The 21,707-nt window shown below is 44.3% G+C and overlaps 2 protein-coding genes across 4 annotated transcripts in view; both read right to left on the bottom strand.

Moving 5' to 3' along the window:
- Positions 1 to 21,707, bottom strand: part of ZNF219 (zinc finger protein 219) — a 425,855-nt gene that overhangs the window by 375,584 nt on the left and 28,564 nt on the right. The gene's annotated exons all lie outside the window — the stretch shown is intronic.
- The window catches only part of TMEM253 (transmembrane protein 253), an 84,805-nt gene continuing 83,001 nt past the window's right edge, over positions 19,904 to 21,707 (bottom strand). The window contains exon 7 of the mRNA XM_086923067.1: positions 19,904 to 21,659. Coding sequence (XP_086779193.1) covers positions 21,609 to 21,659 — 51 coding nt within the window. The 3' untranslated portion in view covers positions 19,904 to 21,608. The remainder of the gene's footprint in view (positions 21,660 to 21,707) is intronic.

Here is a 21,707-nt window from a genome sequence, read left to right as displayed (position 1 = left end):
TGGTCCTGGTAATGCTGCAAACCTGTGGTGCCTCCTTTCACAATAACTCACTTCACAATGCTAATAAACAGGGTCTAAGACAATTCTAATGCAAATATCTACATAAAGATCTTCCACGATTTGAACAAGTAATACTTTTCTGCGTTAGGGTCTACTGCCAACTGAATACACGAGAAAGGACTGTAGTGACTCCACACAAACGTTTAAAGCACAGAGCCTGCTTCATATGCAAAAGCGTAGCCCTAGTGTAATACAGACAAACTTTACCCATTACCTTTGAATATAAGCCTCCTTTGCCCATTTCCTGTAAGTGTTCAGGAGATTAAGTAAGAATGATCTGTAGGCACAGCATTCAAATATTTAGAAGTTAATTTGGCCTCTTAAGGACTGAAACCAAGTAGCTAGTGACAGAGAACATGACTCAGCTTCAAACATATGTATAACTGTTTGCCATCCAACTCAAAGTCTGTTTGCAATTTTGCAAATGATTTTAGGCAGACCAGTACAATCACAATCTTTTAAAATCGAATTCAATCTTAGTCTATGAATGCCTCTGAGGCAGATATCTGAGGAAGTCATGCCTCCTCACTTATGGGTGTTTCCGTAAGGTGAACCATCTATCAAATCATTTTGAGGTCCTTCAAAGCATGAAACATTGTCAATGTTGCTTTGTGGATCTGATCTGAAGAAAATTTCTTTCCTGTAATTCCTTCTTAAACAAATGAATGCAGATGGAACGTTCTATAATTTGGGGTGCTCAAGACTGAAAAACAACACAATATTGTTCCCTAAAAAATAAGGAGCGGCTGATGCCCAAAAGGGACACTTTTCTACCTGCCTCTGCCCACTGTCACAAAAGCTAGTAATTACATGCAATTAAAATTGATGACCAGTATTACAACAGCATGAAACTTCTCCATGCAACTCTTGGCATTTCCTCAAATCATAATGAGGAACGGAGATTTGTCTAAAGCATACTGAACAATTTCCCAGTGATAATGCATAAATAGCTTTGAATTGAAGTGCCTAAGGAGGGCCACTGGATTTGTATGCCAATCCATAACTGAGATTGGTATACCAATCCAGTTATTTAAGCCTCTTATGAGGGAATCCAGGAGGAGACTTAAGTGTTGTGACTAGCTAGGCCCTTCAGCCACTGGCACATATTTAAATCTGTTCATTTCAGAGGGTGGAGGGTAAGCAGTGAGCGAGGAGGCTTTCTTTCCCCTATTACATAATAGAGAACACAATGGTGACATTGAAGGGTTGAGCAAGTCACGTAGATGCAAGATACAAAGCTACGCTGAGTATCAAAACTGGTAAGAGCACCAATAACAATGAAAGGCAAAATAGATCACCTGGAAAATACTAAAAGGGAAGCAAACATGAATAATGATGTGGTTTCCCCCTACAGCAGTAAAGAAATCCATCAGAGAGACAACTCAGCTGCTTGCTCGGAGTGGTTGGCCCGCTCAAGCTAGGTGACTCCCACTACAGTGGGAAGAGAGTTCAGACTCTCTTCTAGGGCCATGGGGTCTATGTTCATGGCTAATGGTGGCACCAACATGGTACGCTCCCAGGCCCTATTAAGAAGAAGGTGGCTGAACCGACATAGACCCTGCAGAAGGATATTTATCTATAGCATTCTAAGTGGAGGGTGTATCTGTATGGAACATGACAAAGCTAAAAGTGACCCATCTAAGCAGACATAATGGGCCTGATTTAGAGCTCAGCTGACGTGTTGCTCCGTAACAACAGTGACAAATATCCCCTCTGCCAAAATGTAAATTCCATAGGATAAAATGGGAGTTACATTTCAGTGGACAGGATGTCCGTCACCGTTGTAACGGATTAACCTGTCCCCCTTGATCTAAATCGGGCCCTATATACATTTCCACACATGGAAGTAATAGACTTTTCTGGACAGCAACGAGGACTGTGTGCAACTGGTACACTTCTCCAATGTTAGTTAGTCATTGGACACCTCTTGTTTGTCCAAATTAGATGTGATGTGTTGGTGGGAAATATTTCCTTGGGTGGTTTAGCAGGTGGGGATGTACATGTGCTTTGCTTTCTGCACTCTCATGCCTTCTCCTGTACTTTCATTGCATTCTTTCCCTTTTGCCATTCTCAATTTTCTTTTCTCCTGCTTTCTACCTTTGTTTTTCCTGTAAAAGAATCTTCTTTCCTCTCTAATCATTGGTGAGAGGGGGTAGTTTAAAAGTTGAAGAGTATGTGGCCATAATTATCAATGGAGAACAAGCTGGCACAGGGTGGTTATGATAATGGGTCTTGATTTTGTATATTTTTTAACCTAACTATGCACAATGAACTGCCATTTGCATTGTTGGCATTACAGTCCTTGTTAAATTTAAGATTTGAACTTAAACCTGTTCATTTTTATATTAAAGCTTAACTTAACTACCTCCCTGCAATGAAAATCGAAATGCTGTGAGTCAACCTACGTGGTGATCAAATCCAGTAGACCTCCACAAGAGTGTCTATTCTATCTGTCCTGCAAATGGGGAGGGATTGGACAGTGCACTATCTACCTTGACAGTGACCACACAAGGTTTCTCTTACAGAAATTTAAATAACCCAACTCCAAAGTATCAAAGGATTTTCAATGTTGACAATAATCCAGGCTAAAGGGCATTAAGAGGTGTCGTAAAATGTACCTACAGTTTCTGGCTAGCATGAATCTACTCTTGTTATGTTGTACCAAGCAACCAATTTTTTTAAAGCTTTTTTGCTTGGATTGTGAACTCTAGGTCAATTAGGAAAATGGCCCTAATTAAGGCAAAAAAGTCAGTCTACCATTCTCACTCTACCACTCTACCGCCCTCACACCCACACTCTACCGCCCTCAATATACCACTCTACTGCCCTCAGGCCCTCACTCTACCGCCCTCACACTACCACTCTACCGCCCTCACTCTACCACTCTACCGCCCTCACTCTACCACTCTACCGCCTCTCACTTTACCACTCTACCGCCTCTCACTCTACCGCCCCTCACTCTACCACTCTACCGCCCTCATGCCCTCACTCTACCGTCCTCACTCTACCACTCTACCGCCCTCACACCCACACTCTACCGCCCTCAATATACCACTCTACCACCCTCACACCCAAACTCTACCGCCCTCAATATACCACTCTACTGCCCTCAGGCCCTCACTCTACCGCCCTCACACTACCACTCTACCACCCTCACTCTACCGCCCTCACTGTACCACTCTACTGCCCTCACTCTACCGCCCTCACACTACCACTCTACCGCCCTCACTCTACCGCCCTCACTCTACCACCCTCAATATACCCCTCTACTGCCCTCATGCCCTCACTGTACCACCCTCACTCTACCGCTCACATCACAAAGGCATCTGAATTCCAAACCCCACATCCTCCGTGTGGAATTGGGAAATTCTTTCTGCTCACCATTTCACGACTGAACACCCAGTTAAAACAAGGATGGGGTTGTTGGTGTTGCATGGGTACTCTCTGATCGAGTTAATGAGCAACTGGGGGTATCTGCATTCTGCTGGTGAGCTTTATTTTGTGCCTTCTCCTCTGATTGTACTCGTTTTTCGTGCCGTCTGCTCCCCTTTTTTTTCGTGCCTTCTTCTGCCCCGATTGCACTCGTTTTTCGTGCCTTCTGCTACCCTGATTGTACTCGTTTTTTTCTTGCCTTCTGCTCCCCTGATTGTACTCATTTTTGTGCCTTCTTCTCCTCTGATTGTACTCGTTTTTCGTGCCTTCTGCTCCCCTGATTTTTCTTTCCTTCTGCTCCCGATTGCCCTCGTTTTCTTGCCTTCTGCTTCCCTGATTGTACTCGTTTTTTCTTGCCTTCGGCTCCCACACTCCATCCATCCATCCATCCCACCACTCCATCCATCCATCCCCCCCACTCCATCCATCCATCTCTGCACTCCATCCATCCATCCATCAATTCACCCCGACTCCATCCATCCCTCCCGCCCCACACTCCATCCCTCCCCCACCCCACACTCCATACCTCCCCCACCCCACACTCCATCCCTCCCCGGCCCGCACTCCATCCCTCCCCCACCCCACACTCCATCCCTCCCCCGGCCCGCACTCCATCCCTCCCCCGGCCCGCACTCCATCCCTCCCCCGGCCCACACTCCATCCCTCCCCCGGCTCACACTCCATCCCTCCCCCGGCCCACACTCCATCCCTCCCCCGGCCCACACTCCATCCCTCCCCCGGCCCACACTCCATCCCTCCCCCGGCCCACACTCCATCCCTCGCCCACACTCCATCCCTCGCCCTCTTGCCCTGCCTCTATCTCTCACCCTGCCTCTATCACTCGCCCTCCCTTTAACTATCTTTCGCCCTCTCTCTATCTATCAATCGCCCTCACTATCCATCGCATCACCACAGCATCACTCAGGGGCACCAGAAAATCACTGAACGCCACAGCATCACTCGTCGCCGCCACAACATCATTCAGAGCCACCTCAGCATCAATCTGTGCAACCATTCAACAACAACTGATTCAAATATGTTCTCTCAATGTTTCAAACTTTATTACAAATGTCACAAAAAAATGTTAATATTTCACTTATGTTCTTGTATTTTCATCACAATAAAATACACTAAACATAATCTTCCAAAAAGTTATTTGCAAAAGTTTAAGCTATTGCCATTATAAATTACAATAACTTTTATTTAAGTATTAAATATTGAAAAAAATACAACCCATTGTTATTTTTAATATTAATACATCTAAGTCATGTAAATACAACACATATTGCATTACAAATGCTATAGATGTCATATTTGCAAAAGTTAACACTATTGGCATTGTAAATGACAAAGTTATTAATTTCGCTATTTTCAAAACAAAAACATAAATAAAAAATTTGTCATTTACAATACTAATACCTCTAACTTTACTAATGCAAGCCCTCTTGCATTGCAAATGCTTGTTTTTCAGGATGGCCACATGATGAAGTGTTGGAACAGAAATGTCTCCTGTGTGATGTACAGTTGTGTTCCCCGGCCCTGAATGCCTGCCTGCGATTATCTGGTATCCTGGTTTTTGATCTTGACCCCATCCTCACGTCAATCTTCTTTGTGTGCAAAGGCTAGGCCTGTCATTTGGTTGGGATGAGTTCCTGAACCCCTAATGTGACCTGAAGGGGCGCATCAAGCGTGTTCTCATTTGACTGACAGTGAACCATCACCTCGGTCATTGGCTCAGCATGTAGAGTGGAGATGGCGAAATTACATATTTTGGGAATCAATAGTTATGATCAGACACTTTTTATATGTGTCACTGGAGTGGAGGTATAATTGCCCACTTGAGTAAAAATTGACTTCTACGCGTTATCCCAGACATTAGCGGTAGCATCCCAAGTGTATGTTATGCATGTGTGGCCTGTGTGGTACATACATTGTGTGTATAGATGATACCAGTATACTTACACTGTCTAGGAAAACAACCTCACCTCCCATGTTATGCACATGAACAGGCAAGGGGATTACAAAATGAAACCTGCAGGACTCCATTACTCTGGTTCATCTATACACACAATGTATGTACCACACAGGTCACACATGCATAACATATACATGGGATGCTACCGTTAAAATCTGGGATAATGCGTAGAAGTCCATTTTTACTCAAGTGGGCCATTATACCTCCACTCCAGTGACACAGATAAAAAGTGTCTGATCATAACTATTGATTCCCAAAATACATAATTCCACGGAGTAAAAATGGACTTCTACGCGTTATCCCAGACATTAGCCTGTTCATGTGCATAACATGGGAGGTGAGGTTGTTTTCCTAGACAGTGCAAGTATACTGGTAACATTCCTGAAGCTGGAGGATGACACATAGTCAGTCAAGTGGAGCTCCCTTCAGAAATGTGATTAGGTCCTTTTGTTAAAGGAAAATGCTGAGTAGTTTAGAGCCCCACTGCCATTTGGCAGATGATGGGGGTAAAGTATGGGACTGTTGTTCAGAGTGTAAAGGGCCTTTAGGTGAGTACATCCTTTTGTCCTCTTCCTATTCACTATTCAGTGTGACTGCAGAAAGCTAGATAGCTAGCCAGGCCCAGAAAAGTCACACCTCTTTGTGGCTCTGTTGTGGTAACTCCATGTTGGAGTTTATGCTACTGTGAGCGGCATTACTTTGATTAAATGCTGCATCTGAAGAACATCCTGGAGAGGACAGATGAGAGAAGAACCAACCCAAACCGCTTCTAGAAGTACAATACAAACAAAGACTCCACATCCCTTGTCTGATGTATACATGTGGGAGCCTCTGACCCACTTATTGTTCCACTCCTAACTTATGGAGTGGTTCGCAGTCTGCTCAGGGTATTGCTGTGCAGAGCTGACTCAAAACTGACTAACAGCCAGCTTCCCGGAGGTGAGGGGACAATACCTGGAGTCTGACCTGGAAGGGAAAAGCTGGACCCATTTCCTGAAGCACCTGTAGGCCACCCAACCTGTTGAAAGGGAAGAAGCATGTTGACCCTGCAGGAGTGGGCCAGGGACTTGAATGCTGTGTTTCCCAACAAGCGGCCAGCACTGCAGCAACACTGTGAATGTGTGCCTTAGTGAACCGTGCCATTGCAGCATCGAGATGTGCTTGAGTGGACTGTGCTGCTACATCGTAAAAACTAAGTGGTGTGTGCTGCTGTAACATGTTAAAACTGTGCCCAAGTGAACTGTGCAGCTTTGACTTTGAACTGCACCAGAAAAGGAGACTGGCTTGATGTGGCCCTGTGACACTTGACACTGGGTGCCACCACCCAATCTCGCCCAAAGCAAAGAAACGGGCAGATATGTGACCTCACGGAAGCCTGCACAGATTCTTGGTGTTGCCCTCTACTGTAGCCTTCCCCAGACTTGACCTGAGAGTTGGAGCACTCGCAACCAGCACATTTCCTCCTAGGACAGAAAGAAAGACAGCTAGACGCATGCTAAGGCTTCCTGCCATGCCCAAAGGGCAGAAAAAGGGGACTGATAAGAGTAACTAAGCACACAAACTTAACAGAGTGGGTAAAACTATACCTGTGCTGGATACCTACCAAACAAAAAATTTGAACCCGGGAAAAAAAAGAGAGCGAGAAGCCAGTGAAATGTGTATCTATGACCTGTAGTGTACAGTACTGAGTTTTCTGTGTGAATTGTGTCTTTTGGAAAATCTGTTATTGCACTGCACGGTGGCTGTTGAGTTTTGACTTTGAAGTACTCCCACAATACCTGCACGAGACGTCTGTGATTGCTTGCCATTGCTATCACTGAGAGTCAAGCGCTCAAGGGGCTGTACATGGCTCAGTTTACAGAGCAATAGTATGACGGACCTCAGGGCAATGAGATTCAAATGATCCTAACTCCCCAAGAATGGTACTAAGAAGCCTTTGTTTGCCCCGTGGTACCAGAAGCCTGAAATGAAAGCATTCCCCGATTTAGAATCATCAAATCATTTTCCTCACCTGCTGTTCACATCTTATGTGATCTTTGTGCTGTGGTGCCCAGTCTAATGCAGATTTAGGAGTCGATTAGGAGTAAAGTAGGAGTAGGATTTTAGCTTCGTTAAATATGTAGTCCAGCTCCACCCACCTAGTTTTATCTAGTCCTCTTCGAAAGACTCCTCCTGCTTTTAGACTGGAGTGATATGGGAAAATCATCACCGTCAGTCATGGAGGACTTGTATGAGACCTGAATCAATTTCCATGCTGTTACATTCCTTGTATGTATGTTATATTATGTTGTTACAGTCCTTGTAGTTGAGGAGGTTGGCAATGAGCAGAGTCGGTCAGACCCCCAGCAGGTGCCGCAGTGGGAGCACCTGATGTATTACTTCTACCATATGAGTGGAGTTCTTCTGTGGCCAGAAAGGTGTAGACCCAGGTTTCAAAGACAATTTGGGGTGCCTTCCTTCTGCAACCTCTAGGATTCACACAAAACACAAATTACTGTGACTGACCATTCCTTCAGCATCCTTGCTGCTTTTTACAGGTCTTGCATGATCAGTTTAGTTTTCTGATTGTCGGAGTATGTGCTGGAGCTGGCAACCATGTCCTTAACTCTTAGATCCACCACGCCCTACTTTGAATACACCATAAAGTAACAGAAACATGTCTATGTTCACTTCCCCAATGTCTCCCTCCATCAAGGACCAGATATCATTAATTTCCTTGAGAATCATTTCTGTGGGAGCATCTTAATGGGGAAGACTGCCATACTTAAGTGTATGACATTGTTCTGCGTTCTGCATTCTGTCCATCAACTGTGGTTTTTGCATTTGTCACCCCGAGAGGGATGGGTATGCTCAGACGTGAGTCCCATGCACTCCACACCACTGGATTCAAGCAAGCCGGGCTGAAGGCGGCTGGAATGCCAGAAACCGGTCCTCGGAAGCTTGTTTCCAGTCCAGGGAAGGCATGGCTTGGCAGTTCGAGCTGGACTGTTCCCATGAGGCACAGGGTCAGACTGATTTGCATATGGCCATGTCTGAACTGGGGTGGTGTGGAGTGCAAAAAAAAACGATGGATTTAGGCCCAGATCTCTGTACTAGGGTGAATGTATGACATTGTTCTGCATTCTGTCCATCAACTGTGGTTTTAGGTCTCGCGACCTATAAATGCGCATGCGCATTGAGCAGAGCGTGAATTCAAGTGCTCAAAATGTTCGTCAAACCAAGGGCTTTTTGGTGCAGTTTTCTTTGAGTTCACGTGAATCACGTGACCAAACAAGCACGCGCATCAGCCTCCCTCCCTCCCTCCTAATTGCATTTTTTCACGGCCGCAAGCACATCAAAGGGCTTCTCCCAGCGTGCGCTCTGCGGCTTCTCCTCCCCTAATTATTCATGGGTGGCCGGCCGTACTTTCAGTTTCCCTGCCGCTCTTGTCTATAATAATCCCTGCCATGGTTTCCCTTCTCTTTCATACTCTTCCCCTTGTTTCATATGTCTTCACTTTCAGCAGTAACAATGGTGGCTGCGCAGCTTGCCAAACCGTGAAGCCTGCTTTATGGAGGTCGCGATACAACGTTCCTTCCCATAACCCCTCATCCATCGTCCACGCTTCATAGTTCGTGAAGCACAGCCAAGCAGTCCGGCACCCCACTTTTCAGCAGTGGTGACCGCACACATCACTCATGGGACCATGCCATTGTTTTTATTCTCAGTGCGCCATGCACGCTTTCACTTTCATTTTTCATTGTTATGGTATTCAAACGGTTTGGGAATCAGCGCATTGTACTTTCTTTCCAACAATTAAAAGGAAATGGACTGTTCTGGTCCTTTGGTCACGCTCTGCCCAATTGCCCCGGCTTCGCTTTAGCTCCATTGTATTCTTACGCACTTTCGTCACCTTAGCTCGAGAGATGTCCCAAAAAGTTTGTGCTGTTCACTTTCCCAGCTTTTTTTCTCCATTAACCACATCTTTGCTTCATACCTCAGCTTTCTATTTTCTTCCACGCCCTTTCTACCTTACAAGTCTCTCTCCTCGCTTTACAGTGCCTTATTCCAATTAGGCTAGTCACATTTCATAGAGCCCGCCTCTCCCTACTCCCTCTCCCTAGCCTTATATTTGGCATCGCCTTTTTGGTTAGCTCCACCTAACAACCCTCTGCTTCTTTCCTTCTGTATCTCTGCCCACAGCCCTTAAACTACCTCTCTGTAGTACTTCAAGTACTTAACCTCTTTTCCTCCTTTCACCTCCTGTTTGCCTTGCTCCTTCCTGATTTCCCCCCCTCCTCTCCCACCCTTACCACCTCATCAGCTGCTGCAGCGCATTGTGTCAGAGGACAACATGGAGGACGCATTTTCCTGGTATTGTATATGTGCAGCAAGGACCCTGGGAGTTTGGGAATTGCAACCCCACTGTAAAGGTGAGCGTGTGAGTGGACAGGCATGCTGCAGGTCGTGGCTGCAGAAAACGGCAGAGAGAATTCCTGAGAGGAAAGAAACGGAAAACCAGATCCAAATTTTATTGCAGGGTGGCGGCGCGGAGAGCAACAGGGTGGGCGGAGCCCATTTTTCAGCCCCAGGCATTACAGCGAGTGAGAAAGAGAGAGGTCAGTAAGCATGGGAGTTGTTAAGTACATGTTGGCAGTTTTTTAATGTAAGTTACTTTTGACACGTCGTTTCAAAGTAAGGGACCTACATATATGTCACAAAGAGTACTTATTATTGCAACTGCTGTCAGCCCTTGCACTACTCACCAGGGTGAGTTTTCTCATTTAACATCGACATGCCCACAATAGGACTTTATAGCATGCACATTACCTGGCTCACATTGTATTCATGTTCATCATCTAAACTCATTATAAGTATCCTCATAAAGATACCCCGAGCCCCCATTTGCCACATACACATTGGCTTCATTAGTAGCAGACCCTGGTGGCGTAAGACGATCACTACTTAACCTATGCGGCTTCTGCGCATGCTCGTGCTCATCTGCTGCACTCGGTAAACATTTACATGGTAAATACCCTCCGTGCTGCCTCCCACCCGCGAAAAAACATAAGTGGTCTGGCAAGCATTATGAAAACAAGAAGGTGCAAATACAGTTTTAGACATTTTTTAACCGTTACATTGGTGTTAATTTGTGCAGGGTTCTCGTATGCGTATGTTTTTCCGCTTTGAAACGGTTTCTTTATTTTTTAGCGGAGCCATGTTGGTTAATTGTTTTTCGAATTACTTTTCGGTCAGCTAGATTGTAATACCTGCTGACGTCAAGATCCCTTGCTTCTCACATAGAATTGTGTGATAGGCGCTAGATTTTAGAAAGTTCCACGAACCTAGTAAGGCCTAGTGAGGACACAAGTGATACAAACGGCTTCTGCACATGCTCGTGCTCAACTGCTGCACTCGGTAAACATTTACATGGTAAATACCCTCCGTGCTGACTCCCACCCGCGAAAAAACATAAGTGGTCTGGCAAGCATTATGAAAATAAGAAGGTGCAAATACAGTTTTAGACCTTTTTTAAACGTTACATTGGTGTTAATTTGTGCAGGGTTCTCGTTCACTAACACTTCTGCCGATGTTTCTTTTGCTTGCTTGCATATACACTTTTAACGTGCATTTTTCTTCCTCTTTTTCAGCTATACTTTATTTTTATGGCTATTTTAAGTCGTTAAGCAAAGAAAACAAGCACTGGCGTTGCCAATAGGTTTCGCATTTGGAAAGTTGGAGCTATTGGTTTTGTAAATGACATTTTACATTTATATATTGTTATTGACAATGCCAATAACGATATATAAATATAAAATATCATTTACAAAACCAATAGCTCCAACTTTCCTACTGCAAGACCTATTGGCAACACCAGTGCTTGTTTGCATTTGTCACCCGAGTGGGATGGGTATGCTCAGACATGAGTCCCATGCACTCCACACCACTGGATTCAAGCAAGCCGGGCTGAAGACGGCTGGAATGCCAGAAACCGGTCCTCGGAAGCTTGTTTCCGGTCCAGGGAAGGCATGGCTTGGCAGTTCGGGCTGGACTGTTCCCATAAGGCACAGGGTCAGACTGATTTGCATATGGCCATGTCTGAACTGGGGTGGTGTGGAGTGAAAAAAAACCGATGGATTTAGGCCCAGATCTCTGTACAGGGGTGAATGTATGACATTGTTCTGCATTCTGTCCATCAGCTGTGGTTTTTGCATTTGTCACCCCGAGTGGGATGGGTATGCTCAGACGTGAGTCCCATGCACTCCACACCACTGGATTCAAGCAAGCCGGGCTGAAGACGACTGGAATGCCAGAAACCGGTCCTCGGAAGCTTGTTTCCGGTCCAGGGAAGGCATGGCTTGGCAGTTCGGGCTGGATTGTTCCCATGAGGCACAGAGTCAGACTGATTTGCATATGGCCATGTCTGAACTGGGGTGGTGTGGAGTGCAAAAAAACGATGGATTTAGGCCCAGATCTCTGTACTGGGGTGAATGTATGACATTGTTCTGCATTCTGTCCATTAACTGTGGTTTTTGCATTTGTCACCCCGAGTGGGATGGGTATGCTCAGACGTGAGTCCCATGCACTCCACATCACTGGATTCAAGCAAGCCGGGCTGAAGACGGCTGGAATGCCAGAAACCGGTCACGGAAGCTTGTTTTCGGTCCAGGGAAGGCATGGCTTGGCAGTTCGGGCTGGACTGTTCCCATGAGGCACAGGGTCAGACTGATTTGCATATGGCCATGTCTGAACTGGGGTGGTGTGGAGTGCAAAAAAACGATGGATTTAGGCCCAGATCTCTGTACTGGGGTGAATGTATGACATTGTTCTGCATTCTGTCCATTAACTGTGGTTTTTGCATTTGTCACCCCGAGTGGGATGGGTATGCTCAGACGTGAGTCCCATGCACTCCACATCACTGGATTCAAGCAAGCCGGGCTGAAGACGGCTGGAATGCCAGAAACCGGTCACGGAAGCTTGTTTTCGGTCCAGGGAAGGCATGGCTTGGCAGTTCGGGCTGGACTGTTCCCATGAGGCACAGGGTCAGACTGATTTGCATATGGCCATGTCTGAACTGGGGTGGTGTGGAGTGAAAAAAAACCGATGGATTTAGGCCCAGATCTCTGTACAGGGGTGAATGTATGACATTGTTCTGCATTCTGTCCATCAGCTGTGGTTTTTGCATTTGTCACCCCGAGTGGGATGGGTATGCTCAGACGTGAGTCCCATGCACTCCACACCACTGGATTCAAGCAAGCCGGGCTGAAGACGACTGGAATGCCAGAAACCGGTTTTCGGAAGCTTGTTTCCGGTCCAGGGAAGGCATGGCTTGGCAGTTCGGGCTGGATTGTTCCCATGAGGCACAGAGTCAGACTGATTTGCATATGGCCATGTCTGAACTGGGGTGGTGTGGAGTGCAAAAAAACGATGGATTTAGGCCCAGATCTCTGTACTGGGGTGAATGTATGACATTGTTCTGCATTCTGTCCATTAACTGTGGTTTTTGCATTTGTCACCCCGAGTGGGATGGGTATGCTCAGACGTGAGTCCCATGCACTCCACATCACTGGATTCAAGCAAGCCGGGCTGAAGACGGCTGGAATGCCAGAAACCGGTCACGGAAGCTTGTTTTCGGTCCAGGGAAGGCATGGCTTGGCAGTTCGGGCTGGACTGTTCCCATGAGGCACAGGGTCAGACTGATTTGCATATGGCCATGTCTGAACTGGGGTGGTGTGGAGTGCAAAAAAACGATGGATTTAGGCCCAGATCTCTGTACTGGGGTGAATGTATGACATTGTTCTGCATTCTGTCCATTAACTGTGGTTTTTGCATTTGTCACCCCGAGTGGGATGGGTATGCTCAGACGTGAGTCCCATGCACTCCACATCACTGGATTCAAGCAAGCCGGGCTGAAGACGGCTGGAATGCCAGAAACCGGTCACGGAAGCTTGTTTTCGGTCCAGGGAAGGCATGGCTTGGCAGTTCGGGCTGGACTGTTCCCATGAGGCACAGGGTCAGACTGATTTGCATATGGCCATGTCTGAACTGGGGTGGTGTGGAGTGCAAAAAAACGATGGATTTAGGCCCAGATCTCTGTACTGGGGTGAATGTATGACATTGTTCTGCATTCTGTCCATCAACTGTGGTTTTTGCATTTGTCACCCCGAGTGGGATGGGTATGCTCAGACGTGAGTCCCATGCACTCCACACCACTGGATTCAAGCAAGCCGGGCTGAAGACGGCTGGAATGCCAGAAACCGGTCCTCGGAAGCTTGTTTCCGGTCCAGGGAAGGTATGGCTTGGCAGTTCGGGCTGGACTGTTCCCATGAGGCACAGGGTCAGACTGATTTGCATATGGCCATGTCTGAACTGGGGTGGTGTGGATTGCAAAAAAACGATGGATTTAGGCCCAGATCTCTGTACTGGGGTGAATGTATGACATTGTTCTGCATTCTGTCCATCAACTGTGGTTTTTGCATTTGTCACCCCGAGTGGGATGGGTATGCTCAGACGTGAGTCCCATGCACTCCACACCACTGGATTCAAGCAAGCCGGGCTGAAGACGGCTGGAATGCCAGAAACCGGTCCTCGGAAGCTTGTTTCCGGTCCAGGGAAGGCATGGCTTGGCAGTTCGGGCTGGACTGTTCCCATGAGGCATAGGGTCAGACTAATTTGCATATGGCCATGTCTGAACTGGGGTGGTGTGGAGTGCAAAAAAAACGATGGATTTAGGCCCAGATCTCTGTACTGGGGTGAATGTATGACATTGTTCTGCATTCTGTCCATCAACTGTGGTTTTAGCATCTTGCCCTGAGCCTTAGAAGAGTGTGGGGTCAGGGGGTCAAACAGTTTACATTCACCAGACAGTCATCTGTTTATCATGGAGTGGGTTACCTCTGAAAATTATTCTAGTTTGTCCGGATTAAGCATTTAGCCACCTTAGTAGCTCATCACTATTTTCATGTGTCAAAGAGGACTGGTTTACATTGCGGAGTAGAAGAATAAAAGTTGTATATAAGTACTCTCCAATAAAGTAAACAATAACACAGAGCAATAGCAATGTAGCAACTTTCAGCGGACCACCCTTAGTGCAGATGCTTTACACCCAAGTTTCTTCTTACAAAGGGAAATCCAAGTGACTCACAAAGGCTATATAACTGGCATCAGTCCGAACTATTTGTGAGTGTTAGTTCATAAAGGTGAACAGTGCTCAGGTTCCTTACTCTAGAAGTAGGGTGGTTTCTTGAGATGTCTCAAAGTTGTACTGTATTGCACTGTAGCATTTACCCACCTGTGAGACCTATAATCTGGGGGTCCTGACCTATGGCGCCTGTCTTTTACCCTTGCTAAAGTAAATACCAGTGCAATAGAGTAGAATAGTGCTATTAATTTTCATTAGGAGACCTTTACAGATTTGTGATCTTTTAATTTATTTATGTTTGATCACTAACAAGATGCACAGGCCTGCTCAGTAAAGGATTTCTCATCATCTTGTTTTCACGTGTTACTTTCTTATTCGTGTATTTGTGCACGTACAATTTCCATTGTTAATTCAAAAGCACATTTGGGGAAGCAAGGCTTGCCTTTTAACATTTTTTTTCTATGTTGCAACAGTAAAAAAGAAACCCATGTTTTAGTGAAGCTACTGAAAGAATAAGATCATTATGTTGGGGCACTCTGCGAAGAACAAAGGATCACTGTCCATTGACCTTGGCCTGACAGGAATGCGAGGCCTGTGCACTTAACAGATATCAACTGAGAAAGGTTAAGTGGTTGTTTTAGATACATTCTTCAGTATGGCAGCATGTAATTTAGAGTTTGTGAGGCTAATTTTCCACCAAGTTAGAAATATATTTATTTTTACATTTTTGTTCACTCTTGCCAATGTTTTAATAATAATTGATGTAACTGCTATGCATTCGGTATTTACTAGAACAGTGCTAAATAAATATTAAATAAGGTATGTAACAAATGAGTTCCACCTAGTTAGTCCATCAGGATTTTTTGCTTTTGGCTATCTGGTTTTTGCACTTTTACTGTTGAGTCTTACTATTTGAGTCTCAGTCATGATAAATTCATGATAATTGAACTGTGTGCGCTAACTGCCAAAGCCCACCATATTAGATGAGGTCCCTAATGACCAGCTAAGGTAAGCAGCACTTGGCTGGTAACATTTCAACAAGTGCTCACGCGTGAGTGTGGGCTGCAAATGCGAGACTACCTTTGCGTATAGCCCAGTAGCAGCCCGTTATTTGCGCACAGGTAGCCTGTCGCAGAAGGGACTCTGCACGGACTGTACTGACCTGTGGTAAGCCTCATAATATGAGTGAGCATTCACAGTGCCGGCCTGTAGTGCTTACTGGAAAATCTTCACTGCATTATACACATAAACGAAGTCTGCCCTAAAGTACAATTTCTCTCCACTTAGGCTTACAGGGTCCAGCAAGGTATCTAATTGGTGTAACACACGCACAAAGAGTTTGGATCTGTAAACCCAAAATCCACAGCTTATGAGACTTCAGCATGTCATATTTCTCTATCTCTGCTCAAAATCAGAGCCTGGGCCTTGGTCCACATGGCTGGGCCAAATAAATTACTTTGCTTCCCAGCACTGACAAACCCCCAAAATGTTGACTACAAAAGGAATCTTTTGCATGTGTCCATGAACACAATTACTTATTCGCCTCTAAAAGACTTCCTTCCTCTAACTCAAGGTTTTCTAAGGGGGCTAAAATCATCAAGTTATGATGCATATATGAATAATGAATTTAACACAGAAGTCTTTAAGGACTTCATTAACAAAGCGTTGGAACCAGGCAAGGCTCTGAAGGTCCAACACTATTGCTAAATACTTTTAGAGTGGCCATATGTGTTAAAAGAGGCATCATATGCAAATAAAGTTGCATGCATACTGTGCATTTAGCTTGGCAAAAATGTTGACAGACTTCAATGAGTCGAACACACCAGTAAAGCCCTGGGAAGAGTATATTTATTTTGTGAGATTATGGTGTTTAATTCCCAATAGTTGACGCAGAAGTGAGATTCCCCATGAGTTTCAGTTACAAAGAAGTTAAGGGCACCCACTGAATCTTTGCAATTTTTTCTCTAGATACTTCTTTAGCTGTTGATCTACTGTTACAGCCAGTACTTAAATGCAACCAAGAGGTATGTTGGCGTCAGGAGCTGATCAAATGGTTTGTCGTTCTCACTGTTTTTTTCTTACTAAACATGTCTGAAAATATTTAGTATGGAGTTGAGAGAATTCCGATTCCATCCTTTGTGACATTGCAAATTAAAGTGTGTGTATTGAATTGATTCTCGAATTGGAATACAGGATACTTTACAGATGCCAAGGCTAAAGCTATTACTCGCAACAAATAGTCATTCGTGGAATTATGCAAACATTGCAGACCGGGGTTTAGGATGACAGGAAATCCTGGCACTTCTACAAAATCAAAACCTGTATCTTCCAAGGTAGACCTAATTTACAAGCTAGTCTTAAATCTCTCCAATCGAGAACCAATTCTTTACAGTTTCGTTATGCACATTGACCAACATCACCATTTTGGGTTTTTTAAATAATTTCCTTCACAATAAAACATGGCATTCCAATAAATAGTGCAATCATTTAGTAACCTTTCCTTAATCTATCTACTTCTTCACCACCTTTGGTCGTTGTTAGTCAAGTCATACACTTTGCACTGAGGTCTGTTTTCCTGATACCAAATCTATCCCCTAAACGTGCTACAGATTTTGAGATTGTTTTGTGCTTCTTTTGCATTATATACATCACTGTAGGAAAAGTGCTCTTCATGGAGTAGTACTTAGACTAACAGCAAACACTACTTTTCTTCTAGGAGCAGTGCAGCATTCTTTTTTCACATAAAATACAAGTGCACAGAATGTTCTTTTCAATATATAATACAATTCAGAAAGTTTACCAAACAAGACCAAATATTATCACTTGTGGTTAGACCAAACTCACCAGAAAGACACATTCACTCAGTCTAAATAACAGTATTAAAAGCTATTGGATTTCCTGGCCATGTGCTGCAGACAGAATAGGGCTATCTCCTATGTCCTGATGCCTTCTACTGGACAGTTAGGTTCTTAGGTATTAGGAGACATACGATTCTGGGGCGCGCATAACTTTATTACTGTGCTGCAGTTACATGACAGTATTAAGAAACTAGGGACTTGATTTAGAAATCGTGGATGGGTTACTTAGTCACAATGGTGACGGATATCCGGTCTGCCAAAATCTAAACGCCAGAGGATGCAATGGGATCCATATTTCAGCGGATGGGATATCTGTCACCATTGTAATGGAGTAACCCGCTCGTCGAGTTCTAAATCAGGTCCCAAGAGTCATGAGTCTGTGTTTGCTTTTTGGGAGGGTCAAAAGGACAAAATGCTGAATTAGCGTTTTGCTGAAAGTATCTATGCACACCAGTGTGGTGCACCTACTGCCTTTTTCGTAAACGCAGAGATTTTGTCACCAAAGTGGTTCTCTCCAAAATGAGAAGAGACACATTGGTGGTGAGACTTCCCGAGAAAAACCTACCAGTAGTATAATCCTGTTAAATAATATAGGACTTTGTCCTTGATGCATCAAAGGACACTAATTACACATGAATGCAGATCATGAGAGAAAGAAGTAAAATTGTTATCTGGCGTGACCTCTGATTTTTTATGGATTCAACTTTGGTAAAGCCAGTTCTGCCACACATACTTTTTTGTTTAATGAAAATGTAATATTTTTTAATTCAGATTTACTCCTGTTCATGCTACACTTCGCAAACAAAAAATACATCATTGGTAGACCTCATAGACTTACTTAGATACCAGGAGGCTGATGACATACAGTTCTTCATACATCTATGATAGTGGCAGCTCCCTCACTAGGCGTTTGCCATAGCATGGGCTAGCAGGTTAACTCCCTCTAGGAATCTGGAATTCATAGACACATGTTTTGCACACATCTATGGCAAATGTTTGTACTTCAGGACTACTGAATCTAAGTTCTTTGCTTTTTATTCTTCTAAGGGTAGCCAGTAGTAGTTTCTTCGAAATGTAGGTATATAGAGCACCAATATATATGGCTGTATATACAATGTGTAATATATTTCTTAATGAAAAGGAAGCACACTAGTCTTGACTAGTCTCACTTAGTTTTGCTTTAATATCTATGGCTGAATCAATTGCATCTATTAGTGGTAGTGTATCTGATTCTAGAGAACCCAGATATGGTATCCTCACATCAATAGGGATAGGTGTCATGAACGTAACATGCGCTCACTGATTGACAAATACAAAGCAAACATTGCCAGTTTGTTCAAGCTACAACTCTCTGGGGTGACTACAATGGCTTAAGAAGGTTCTAGACCCTTTTTTCAACTACCTGTTGCACAAATAAAAGTATTACCGCTACCTACAGTTGAGAGACAGGCTTTGGGCCGATTTCAAGCCAAGCTAGTGATAATACCAGTGAGTAAACCTTTGGAAGCCACATTGGTGATGGAGGAACAGAGTGAAAAAAGGCATATTGACATTATAGTGGTCCCCTCCAGTTAATTCCCCAGACTCCATGTTGGCCATGGAAGCAAAATGGGAAGTTGACACCTAGACAATGACAAGTGAGTAGAAGCCAAAATAGCAGCAAAAACTCGAGCAATATCCTCCTGGCTCAAAATGATTCAATTTAAAATGTTCTACAGGTTTTATTATTACCTGCTCCAATTGTGGAGAAGTGTGGCTCGGGGGTTAGAGGCGGCAGACCTGGAGCTTGAGTTCGGCCCTGGACCAGGGTTCAATTCCCCGCCTCGGCGGGTCTTGGGGCTCAATAATTCCACGTACTCGTTAATTCTCGCTCCGGTGCCTTCTCGACTCATGGGTTCACACTCTGCGACTCTGGGCAATAGCTTGCTTAATCTCCACATCGGCCCCTCGCGGTGGGATGCCTGGCTTTCACCTTGTGGATACCCTGCCAGGGTTATCTCACAGGGGAATACCAGGACGGGTTCCCTAAGCAAGCGCGGAGATGCCCCAGGGTAAGTCATACGCTATATAAGCTTCATACATAAGCTTCATACAATGTGGAAAATAGGCCATTCTCCTAAACTGTGCTGTCAACAATGCAAGACAGCACAAGGCACTTGTTTCCATATGATCTGGAAATGTCCACAAACAGCTAGTAAAAATAGTATATTGGAGAAAGTGTTGGGTAGAAAGAGTATGTTAGAACAAAAATGATAGTACGTAAATTATGGGTGAATGGAGTGGCCCACTGTACAACAGAACACTTGTTGGCATGGGTTTGTTGATTACTAAAAGAGATACTGCCAAACACTGTTGTGCCGAATTAGCCCCCGCAATGGGCTAATGGACCAGACAGATTGACTTTGTGCCTGAAGACAAGACATAGGTTGCAAAAAACAAAAAAAGCATAACAAAAACTTTGGAAGTTGGTAGGACTGCCTACTAAGCGTCATTTAATGCATGATACCGAAGGCAATGTTTCGAGGTTTTACGAGTCACTCTTACTAGATGTCAACATTATTATATCCAACTTGCCATGTAGGAAACCATGTACGATCTCTTAAAAGATATGGTATTCTGTACTGTACCTGTGGTTGTTGTACATTAAAACGTGTGAAAATAAATACCTAAAGCTACTGACTAGTTATCACGTTACTATAGCAAATGCAACACTTCTGTGAACTTGATGAAGAAACTTGGCTTGACTATTGCTCGTACAGGATAAAGGGCTCCGATAGGCCAGGGTAAAAAGATCTTTCGAATACTGCGTTGGTGGTAGTGGACCCTCTAACCCATCCAAAGTGCTGGTTTATTCCCAGATTGTTCATGTTGCAGCTTCAGCAGTCTGAACTGCAATATAGTAAGCGCCCTGTGGCCATGTCCATTTGTGCAATGCAATTCTGCTAGAATATAAGCTCTGCAGCAGTGGTACTTTCACATGATGTGTGGAGATGCCTGAAACTAAAGGAGCATTGATGGAGCTCTGGTGCAGTAGTGAATTTTCTGTGTTTGGAGACAATTATGGATTGATTCTGTGCATCTGTAGGAATGGTTGTCTCATTTGACAGTGATGGCATTCCATTAGAAGGGTGACCAGACTTTGAAAAACAAAAACAGAGACGTTTCCCAAAAACAGAAGTAATATTCCAAATTTGCATCGACCGAGGGGCACAGACTGCCTTAATTGACAGTGTTCATCAACATAGAAAACATAGACCATGCAGCACTTTGGGGAAATAAATGCAAACTTTACACACCATATCATCTGTGTTTGCAAACTTGCTACCTGTTAGGGGCTGCTAAATGAATCTGCACTGGAAAATGTGAAAAAAAAACATGGCTCTCTGCATTCAGGCGAATTCTCTGAAAACCGGGACACTTAATAATTGTACTGAAATTTTGAGGACAGGCAGTGAAAAGCAAGACTGCCCAGCAAATGCAGGACACCTGGACGCCCTACCCATGACAGACTGATCTACAAGGTATAATATCAACTCCAAACATTGTTTCAGATTTGAGACAGTTTCCGAGTCCCCCGACCTAAGCAATGGCTGCAAAATGGTGAAGGCACATAAACTATTTTCTTTGTTGCATCCAGAGCACACCCAGGTTACCGGCTGTTTATGTATAAGCTTTTCCTAATTATTGGTGGGGCTATTACAGTGTGATACTGCTTCATGCTTTCTCTTACCTACCTATTCTATCTTATTATAGCTTAAGGATATCCTCCAGACAATATGATACCCGAATATCAACCAATATATAATCTAATAGAAATATTTTGTCCTAAATATGATTTATAAAAATATCACCTATATTTGAGTAAATAAAAAAACTCTACATCCAAATATATGACATTTTTGTAAGTAATATTGAAGATGCAATAGTTCTGTCAGCTGATATTTTTTTTGTTAACAGTATTCTGATATACAACCCTTCTAGAAGGTTGCAATTGTAATTGGACACAATCAACCTGGTACCCTCTCCCTCATGCCACCATTGCCTGTATCATGTAAGTTGCTTTATATACATGTTCCACAGGGCTGAAGTCCAGTACTCTTTTTGGCCTTTTCTATTTTAGGATGAGGCATGAATCCAGTTCTGCCAGGCCTTCAGGAGGCTTTTACTTGGCCTCTACGTGGAGCACATCTGTAGTCTCGAAGTCTTCAGCCTCCTGGGGAGAAGTGAACATTAAGACAAACTTTAATCGTTGAAAACCGGC

This window comes from Lissotriton vulgaris, chromosome 5 (assembly GCF_964263255.1).
Source record: "Lissotriton vulgaris chromosome 5, aLisVul1.2, whole genome shotgun sequence".
NCBI classification, from domain to species: domain Eukaryota; kingdom Metazoa; phylum Chordata; class Amphibia; order Caudata; family Salamandridae; genus Lissotriton; species Lissotriton vulgaris.
The sequence above is the reverse complement of the archived record's forward strand: the minus strand, read 5'-3'. Positions and strand labels throughout refer to the sequence as shown.